Here is a 10,000-nt window from a genome sequence, read left to right as displayed (position 1 = left end):
TGGTGTAGTTTACAGTGGTGTTGTGGTAGTTTGGTGTAGTTTACAGTGGTGTTGTGGTAGATTAGTGTAGTTTACAGTGGTGTTGTGGTAGTTTGGTGTAGTTTACAGTGGTGTTGTGGTAGTTTGGTGTAGTTTACAGTGGTGTTGTGGTAGTTTAGTGTAGTTTACAGTGGTGTTGTGGTAGTTTGGTGTAGTTTACAGTGGTGTTGTGGTAGTTTGGTGTAGTTTACAGTGGTGTTGTGGTAGATTAGTGTAGTTTACAGTGGTGTTGTGGTAGTTTGGTGTAGTTTACAGTGGTGTTGTGGTAGTTTGGTGTGATTTACAGTGGTGTTGTGGTAGTTTGGTGTAGTTTACAGTGGTGTTGTGGTAGTTTGGTGTAGTTTACAGTGGTGTTGTGGTAGTTTGGTGTAGTTTACAGTGGTGTTGTGGTAGATTAGTGTAGTTTACAGTGGTGTTGTGGTAGTTTGGTGTAGTTTACAGTGGTGTTGTGGTAGATTAGTGTAGTTTACAGTGGTGTTGTGGTAGTTTGGTGTAGTTTACAGTGGTGTTGTGGTAGATTAGTGTAGTTTACAGTGGTGTTGTGGTAGTTTGGTGTAGTTTACAGTGGTGTTGTGGTAGTTTGGTGTAGTTTACAGTGGTGTTGTGGTAGTTTAGTGTAGTTTACAGTGGTGTTGTGGTAGTTTGGTGTAGTTTACAGTGGTGTTGTGGTAGTTTGGTGTAGTTTACAGTGGTGTTGTGGTAGATTAGTGTAGTTTACAGTGGTGTTGTGGTAGTTTGGTGTAGTTTACAGTGGTGTTGTGGTAGTTTGGTGTGATTTACAGTGGTGTTATGGTAGGTAAACTGTCCATCTCCTCCTATCAGGCTTTTCCCGGAGTCTTTGCGCTGGCTGCTGGCGACTCAGCAGTACTGCCGGGCGAAGTGGATCGTGGAGCGAATCGCCAAAACAAACAAAGCCAACCTGGACTCAGACGAACTGCTGTCAGGTAACACCTCACCCTGGCTCACCTGCTGCTATCCACACACACACATTCACAGACTTGCACACACACCAGCACAGTCCAGCACGGTTTAGAACAGTTCAGCACAGTTTAGAACAGTCCAGCATGGTCTAGCACAGATCAGCATGGTTCAGCACAGTTTAGCACGGTTCAGCACAGTTTAGCACAGTCCAGCAGGGTCCAGCACAGATCAGCACAGTTTAGCACAGTCCAGCAGGGTCCAGCACGGTTCAGCACAGTTTCGCACAGTCCAGCAGGGTCCAGCACAGGTCAGCACAGTTTAGCACAGTCCAGCACAGTTTAGAACAGTCCAGCATGGTCTAGCACAGATCAGCATGGTTCAGCACAGTTTAGCACGGTTCAGCACAGTTTAGCACAGTCCAGCAGGGTCCAGCACAGATCAGCACAGTTTAGCACAGTCCAGCAGGGTCCAGCACGGTTCAGCACAGTTTCGCACAGTCCAGCAGGGTCCAGCACAGGTCAGCACAGTTTAGCACAGTCCAGCACAGTTTAGAACAGTCCAGCATGGTCTAGCACAGATCAGCATGGTTCAGCACAGTTTAGCACGGTTCAGCACAGTTTAGCACAGTCCAGCAGGGTCCAGCACAGATCAGCACAGTTTAGCACAGTCCAGCACGGTTCAGCACAGTCCAGCACAGATCAGAATGGTTCCTCACAGTTTAGCACAGTCCAGCACAGTCCAGCACGGTTCAGCAAAGCCCAGCACAGTTCAGCAGGGTCCAGCAGAGTCCAGTTTAACCAGTCCTGTGTTTGGTTGCAGAGCTGCACAAAGCGCAACCAAAGAAACCTAAGAAGACCTGCATTGTGAAGATGGTCGGCACCCGGAACCTCTGGAAAAACATTGTGGTGCTTTGTGTTAATTCGTAAGTGTCTGTTTTGTATGAATGTCACACTGCCTCAGCCAATCAAATATCAGCTCAAAGGGGGAGGTGCTATTCACACATTAGCTTTATAGCTGTATAGCCAACAGAGCTAACAATGCTAACCAACATCTCTGAGTCTGGATGATTCATGTATTCAGCACATTTTAATAGCTAGTGAGATTAGCTACAGGTAGCACTCCTGTTTGGGCTGATATCAGGTATCTAATTAGCTGTGCTTTCACTGACTGGTATATTGTATGCATTTATTTATTAGTGCTACGTTAGCGCAATCATGCACTCTGGACTTCATATTCCTGCTATATCCCTACTCCTTTATATTTTGTGTATTTATCTTGATATGTGTTTTATATTTTTTATTTTTTGTTCTGTTTTATCCTATTCTTATATTTATCTATTTTAATAATTGCTCTTTGGGTGTAAACTGGACTGCAGGAATTTTGTTCCTCATGATTTATCAGGTGATGTAAAATGACAATAAATTTAGTCGAATTGTTGAAATGAGGTGCTGTGATGCTCTTTCTCAGGTTGACGGGATACGGGATTCACTACTGCTTTGCACGCAGTATGATGGATACGGACACGGAGGAGGTTACCATGTTCCACAACTTCTATGCAGATTATTATACGATGGCAGGGATCGCCGTGGCGTCCTGCATGGCTCTGTGTCCAGCAGTGGGGCTGATGGGTCGCAGGGGGGGTCTCCTCATGTTCATGATCATCACAGCTCTCGCATCACTGCTGCAACTCGGCCTGCTCAACCGTAAGTAAACACACACACACACACACACACACACTGACTGTCTCAGGCAGGTACAGTATGTAAATGATTACAGGTGTGGTCTGATTAAACACTGAGCTTCCCTCACAGCTCTTTAAAAAGCTCTGAGAGACTAGTGGGTAGTGTTACTCCTGCTGAGAGTTTACACCAGCATTACTGGACTGAGAGAAGCAAAATGTGAATCCTTAACGGCTACAGACTAAAACTGTATCGTCTATATTGAAAAATCCAGGTTCCTGGATTGGACTGAAGAGTTCACACTGTAAACTGCAGGTGTGATTAATAATCTGAGCAGCACCTCATACAGAGACATTCGGCCACCCCTATTGATCACCCCTCCTGCACATTGTTAAAACACCATGCAGCAAATATGGTTGAAAAGGAAAGAAAAGTTTTTCCCCAGTGTCGGCCAGAGAACACAGTGCTGTTTCAAGTATCTGTCCGTTTAAAAAAAAATCCTAAAATTAGCTGGGCTGAGCCCTGAACTTCCAACTGATAGCAGCATTTTTCAGCAGGATAATGCTCACCCCCCCCCCGCAAGGATTTCCACATCAAATCTTTTCATCAATATCTTCCTCTAATATTTCACCATTATATTCACACGGGTAAACATACACTACATCACTATCAACTGCTACATTATAGTAACTGAATGTATATAGATTTAGTAATGCATATTTTAATATTGATTTTTCTCTGTCCCTCCCTCTCTCTCTCTCTCTCTCTCTCTCTCTACCTCTAATGAACAGTTTTGGGGAAATACAGCGTCCAGCTCAATATTGGTAAAGTACACACACACACACACACACACACACTTATGTCGGGTGCTCAGAGAACGTTAACAGCTGAGGGATGTATTTGTATACAGTGTGAACTGGAACTCAGGTGTTTTTAATAAAGTGATAAACCCCGCCCCCTCACTTGTCATAACACTCCCCCGACTGGTCAACACACTTATTACCTTAAACAGCTCATTTAGAGTGATACTGTTGCCCAGCAACAGTTTCCTAGCAACAGGGCTCGTCCTCCAGTGTGACTTTTCAGTGTGGTCCAAACCAAAACAGCAAGTGCCACAAACCACAAGAGAACCCAAAATTTGTTAGAGTTGAGTCAGACTATTGTCACCAATTAAACAATAGAAGAAGAAAAGAAACCTGACTCACCTATAAGTACATGCAGAGAGTGAAGAGCTCTTCACCCTTCCCCCTGGATAAATGAGCTCGGCCTGGTTCTGTCAGAGCGTATCGGTGGGGCTGAAACTGACCCACACAGGAGGAGCTGATCAAAACGGTTCTCTTAACGCTGGTCCGACCCACAGCTGAGGGTCAGGCTTGCCCAATCACAGCAGAGAAGTAGTACTGTACAATTGGCTCTTTTTCGGTGTACTGTTCCGTGCAGACACGGTTGTTTCTGTCTGTGCAAATCATGACTGGGAGCTGCACGCCATCTCCTGGCTGATGTCGGGTGTTTTTATGGCCCAGCACGACTAGCCAATAGGCAGATAGCCCTCCTACTGAAAGTTTCTGTGGTACAGTTAACTAATTTCACCTCCGTCTGCAGATCTTTGGCTATTCACTTCATCACAGTGACTCACAGAATAACTGTATCTGTTTTTAATCTCTCTTTCTCTCTCTCAGAGCGATCAGACACTCTTAAGTCCAACTTTTCTGTGGCGTTCTCCATCATCGGCATGTTCTCCTCCCACGCCGTCAGCAATCTGAGCATTTTCTTCTGTGCTGAAATCACGCCCACCGTCATCAGGTGAGAACTTCCTCTGAAAGCCTTCGCTCAGACTCAGCCTGCAGAACCCGATGCAATGTTTGTAGCAAAGCTGACAATTTTCTGTCACGTTTAGTTCATCCACTTCTTACATAGTGATCTTTAAATATCAGCGTTTAAAGTCCCATGCCAAATCACACCATACACACTCTACACCCCCCCCCCACACTACCTGCACTCCCGACACTCTGCACTCCCACCTCTACCCCTCACACTCCCTACACCCTGCACTTCCAACACCCTACACTACCTGCACTGTAACAGGCAGGATTCTGGTTAATTAGCTTTAATTACATGCTGTAGTCTGTGGTCAGTTACTCTAAAAACCCGGTACATAATTGTAAGGTCAGTGAATGTTCTGCTTGTGGAAGCTAGTGTACAGACAGTTAGTCAGCAGTAGGCTAGTCAGCTAGATGATAGTTGTTATCCTTACTAAAGTGATGTCTTTTAGACAGAATGCTACACTAACCTGTAACTAGACCCCATAATGAACATCACTCGGTGGACTGGGTCTGCTGTTAGTACTGCTCTCAGGACGCTAACATCACTCTCTGTGTTTTTGTAGGGGTGGCGGTCTGGGTCTAGTGTTAGCAAGTGCTGGTTTTGGGAGATTAACAGCTCCTATAATGGAGCTCCATAACCAGAAGGGCTACTTCCTGCACCACGTGATCTTCGCCTGCTGCACACTGATCTGCATCATCTGCATCCTGCTGCTGCCCGAGACTCGCTACCAGCCACTGCCAGAGACGCTGGCCGACGGCGAGAGTTACACACGGCAGCCGCTGCTGCCCCCGCGCAAACCTGCTGAGCAGCGCCACCTGCTGCCCCATGCCCAGAGCCGTGAGTACGCGCAGGTGACGGACACGCCCTTGCATGCTGCCGCTGCCACTGCAGTGTCCACCATGGAGTCCACCGCCTCGTCTGCCATAGACCTGACCATCCCACCTGACGGGGAGCCGGACTCCATGCCGCTTTCCCTCATGAAGCTGCATAAGGAGACGCAGCCTGCAGATGGCACTCTGCTCACCGTGGTCCCACACACCTCCACCCCCCTCAGCGCCAGCCCCGCCCACCCCAGCACCAACGAATCACTCCCTGATCTCATCGCCAACGTCCCGCCCCAGGACTCTGCAGCTGCTTCAGAGACCCCACCCTCTCTGCTGTCTGTCCACACCCTCTCCCACACCCCCCCATCGCCGGTCAGTCCCCTGACCGCAGACACATCCGAGACCGCATCTCCATCTACACCAGAGAGCCCCTCCCACCCTGCTCATCCCGCAGAGACTACATCTCCACCTCTTCCAACTGGCCACTCCCCTGCTCAGACCCCTGAAATCACCCCCTACATTTTGCATACAACAGGGACTCCACCTCCTCCTCGAATTAGCCCCGCCCTCTCAACAGACAGCAGATCACAGCCTGAGACGGACAGTATTGTAAACAGGGCTGTAAAGGATTTTCCCCCACCCGACGTCAGTCAAACTGACAGCCATCACCTCTCAGACTCTGTAGATGTTCCAGCAGGTGGCGCTGTGGACTTTTGCGGTGCAGAGCTCCCTGCACCTTTACCCCCACCCACAGTGGACCCTGCTGCTATTGCCCTAAATAATATAGCCCTGCCCCCTCCTTCAGACTCACCGGTTTATTTAGTTAATGATTTAGACTCACTCCACTCTGCTCCTTCCTCCCTGCATGTTCAACCTGTTCCACCTCCATCCTCTTCCTCACCCATTGATTCTGATGTTCTCCTGTTAACACCCAGCATATTAGACCCCACCCTTTTAGAGACCCTGTCCCCTTCGTCGGAGGGTGCTGCCATTTTAAGTGAAGCTCCAACAGTGCCCTCCGCTGGAGACCCTGTAACATTGGACCTCACAGTTTCCTCTCCCATTGACTCTGGTCTGTCTCCAGCTGCGGTCTTCCCTGCCAGCAGCAGCAGCAGCACTGCCAATGAGGTAGCGTCCTCGTGATGGCCTACACGGCTGGTGCTTCGTCCCGGAGGGCAGCTTAGCACTGGGGGGCTAATATGAGCCCAAAAGCCACTTGTGCAGGTCAGAGTTGCCAATGCTAGAAAGGGATTTGCTAACAAAAGGGAACCAGGCTGGATCATCAACACATCGTTCTCCAGTGCCAGTAAATCGCTGCATTAGGCTGCTTCTTTATCTGATTAGTACTTGTGGTGACTGACCTCCACAAATTTCAATCATACCCAGACCACCTGGACATTACTGGAAATTCCCTGCGAGTGGTCAGTCTGGATACTCCTGTCTGCTGAATATGAAATAAAACTGCCTTCTTAAAGTGACCAGTAAAGCCTGTTGTGGTCAAACATGAAGAGTGCCAATAGCAGCTTTCTTTCTCAGAATCTTACAGTTAAATTCTATTCAATGATTAATAAAGTGAATTTCTGAAAAAAAAAAGGATATGGATCATCCGTTTCCATATTCCCGGGAATACGTTCTTATTAGCTGCATTAAAAAGTGCTTTGTTATCTAATGGAGATTTCCACCAGAAAAGCTGATCAGACACTAAGTTAAAAAATCCATCAGACTGCTTTTAAATCAACAGACCCTCAGAGAGAGTCTCTTTTAGAGCTTTTAACTGGGCTAACCCCACGCCTACACCCTCACCCCTAGCCTATTCTCCTTAAAGCACAACTCCAACACTGATGCCCTAGCCCAACTAACTGAACCCTAACCTCTCGCCTAAATACCATTTTCATCATGCCCTCGCTGACCTGGCCTCCTCATATCCCCTCTGGGAATCCCGACACTGTTCATCTCAATACTGTATTAACTGAAGTAAACTTGGTTAAATAGGTAATTAAAGATTGTTCAATCAGGTGTATATAAAAATCACTCAGACAAAAAAATTAAATGGTCAGTTCAAATATTTCTTGATTTTCCTGATTCTCTTGTCCCTTTAACTCTTACATAAACTATTCTTTAATACTTTTAGCCAAACTCCTGAAGATTACACTTCAAACTCTGAACTCGAACTTTCAAACCCCTTTTATTCTTGAATCTGCTTAATAGTTTAGGGCTCCAATCCTGTAGCTCCGAACCTCTAGACCCAAAGGCCCAGTCTGTTTACAGAGCCCTGCCGAGTTCTGGGTGTCTGCAGTCATTAATAAACACAAAGTTCTGCAGAAATAAGAGCAGTTCTGACCCGGCAGGTTCTGGGTGGGGCAGTGGGCGTGGCTGTAGTTTTCTGTTGTAGTTTAAAGGTCAGGTCTAAACAGCTCTGAGCACAAGCTTGATAAAATAGGAAAACACCGGATTCCGAATGTAAGTGGCATTTTATCACCAACAAAGCATGTAAACATAAACAAGTAATGTGAACTTGTGAACACATGAAATGTGAACAGATGAGTGTGAGTAGCGAGTACGATGTTGTGAAACATAGCGAGTCATCTCTCATTTGTGGAGCTGCGTATTGTCGCTTTGGTCAGGAGTGGAGGAGGAGATGTGGTTGCGTCCGCTGAGGAAGCAATAATCAATATTTATATGATCCTCTTTTTCGTTCCACATATTGAAACGCGAGAGTTCTTATATTTAGACTAACAAAAAACGTTGTTTGGCGAAAGCCAGCTGGATGTTATCATGGGAATTGATCAGTAATTATTAAAATAATAAATTGAAGTAATGTTGCTTCAGTGTCTGGAGAGTCAGAGTATTTCAGGCCCAACCGTGACGGAGGTGCTGAATAAAAGCAGCTGCTGATGGAGGTACCTCACTGTTTTTGGAGAAGGACGGCGCTGACAGAAGACCCTGGACCAGCATTCATGACATTTTTCTCTTCTGTCTGGGTGCTGCTACCTGATACACAGCTGGTCGTTCTGTAGCTTCAGCTGAAGCATGAATTACAGCCGCCACGGTCAGTACCGCAACACTCGGAGCACGGCTGAGCGATCCAGACAGAACCCGCTGTGGAACTTGTTGTGTACAAGCAAAAAGTGAAAATGAATCATCTGCATATGTGTGTGTACATAACTAATAAAACTAATCGGAAGTCTGCTGTCTCTCACTTTCTTTTAGCAAATCCTTTGCTAGAGTTTTTCAGGTTGGTTGTTTGGTCTCACTTGGAAAAGAACCAGTAGTGGTTACTGTAAAAGTATCCATATAGCCTTATTGATGAGTTTAAGAGAAGAATAATCTCCATAAAAATCCAAAAGCACTGAACAGTAGAACAGGGTGCTCTGGATCAGCTGTAGTCACATGACCCTAAGGACATGGTGCCCAATGCCAGGGTTGGGCTAGAGGGGTATAAAGCTCCCCAACACTGGTCTATAGGGTGGTGGAGCAGTGTTCTCTGGAATGATTGGCACTTGTAAATATCCCTGATTTCAGAGGAAATGTCCACCATCATTTGGATGTTTATTGTACCTCGTTGTTGAACTCCATTGATCTACATTCATGTAAATTCTCATTAAAATTGTGTATTAAAGCACTGCATGATGAAATATTTGCAGTTATGTTATATGTTTCAGAGAACTACAGATTCTGAGTCAGTGGATTCTGCACATTTTAGTAGTTACCAGCTCTAACATACACCAAAAAGCTTTCCACGTCTTTATGATGTGTTGTTGTCACTGTAGCAAGTGGAGCCTCTAGTGTAAAACTCCAGTAACACATAAACAAGTATTTCCAGGGAACAGTGTGGAGTTTAGACAGGGTTTCCCCGCTGAGGAACTGCCAGATCAATTCATCTGACTGGATCCAATTTTTGTTTGACATACTTACCATTCTAAAAACAGCTGACCATGTTCACCCAGACAGACACGAAAAATCCAGGTCCAGAAATTCATTCCAACTACCTGCATTTGTAGTCTGGCTCCGTGTGCAGGGGGTGTTAGTGCCTTACTCCAAATTATTCCAGAAGGCCAGGAAGACAGATAAAGATGGACGCATGTCTATAAAACAGCGCCATCCAGGGGTGGATGTTTACTTTCTAGTGCTAGATTCACCACCACCTTTGGGGAAAGGTGTGCAAATAGCAGTTCTAACAACGTTCTAAAAGTTTAGAGGGTTAAAGGGTTTAAATATCTGTGAATAGTTAAGTAAACAGTAGATGACGTCTGATATTCTCCAGATCCTTTAGATGTGCTTCAGCATTCTTTATGACCATTTCTTAATATTTCATTAAGGAATGGAAAAAACACCCCTGAAAACACTGATCTTCTGTCTGCTGCTCGGTCCCATCAGTTATAGTAATATTCAGAGTGCTTGGCAGCTGCTCATGTTTATGGCTGCTGATTGTTGGTGTTTAGAGGAGATCATGCTGCTGATTGTTGGTGTTTAGAGGAGATCATGCTGCTGATTGTTGGTGTTTAGAGGAGATCATGCTGCTGATTGTTGGTGTTTAGAGGAGATCATGCTGCTGATTGTTGGTGTTTAGAGGAGATCATGCTGCTGATTGTTGGTGTTTAGAGGAGATCATGCTGCTGATTGTTGGTGTTTAGAGGAGATCATGCTGCTGATTGTTGGTGTTTAGAGGAGATCATGCTGCTGATTGTTGGTGTTTAGAGGATCATGGCTGCT

At 45.9% G+C, this 10,000-nt stretch overlaps 1 protein-coding gene across 1 annotated transcript in view; it reads left to right on the top strand.

Annotated features, from left to right (window-relative positions):
- The window catches only part of slc22a23 (solute carrier family 22 member 23), a 43,114-nt gene extending 34,640 nt beyond the window's left edge, over nt 1-8,474 (top strand). Inside the window, exons 5-10 of the mRNA XM_049482599.1 lie at nt 862-983; nt 1,780-1,882; nt 2,428-2,663; nt 3,431-3,463; nt 4,319-4,442; nt 5,026-8,474. Of these exons, the coding sequence (XP_049338556.1) occupies nt 862-983; nt 1,780-1,882; nt 2,428-2,663; nt 3,431-3,463; nt 4,319-4,442; nt 5,026-6,430 (2,023 nt within the window). The 3' untranslated portion in view covers nt 6,431-8,474. The remainder of the gene's footprint in view (nt 1-861; nt 984-1,779; nt 1,883-2,427; nt 2,664-3,430; nt 3,464-4,318; nt 4,443-5,025) is intronic.
- The last annotated feature ends 1,526 nt before the right edge of the window (nt 8,475-10,000 follow it).

The sequence above is a fragment of the Astyanax mexicanus genome, chromosome 8 (assembly GCF_023375975.1).
Source record: "Astyanax mexicanus isolate ESR-SI-001 chromosome 8, AstMex3_surface, whole genome shotgun sequence".
NCBI lineage: Eukaryota > Metazoa > Chordata > Actinopteri > Characiformes > Acestrorhamphidae > Astyanax > Astyanax mexicanus.
The sequence above is the reverse complement of the archived record's forward strand: the minus strand, read 5'-3'. Positions and strand labels throughout refer to the sequence as shown.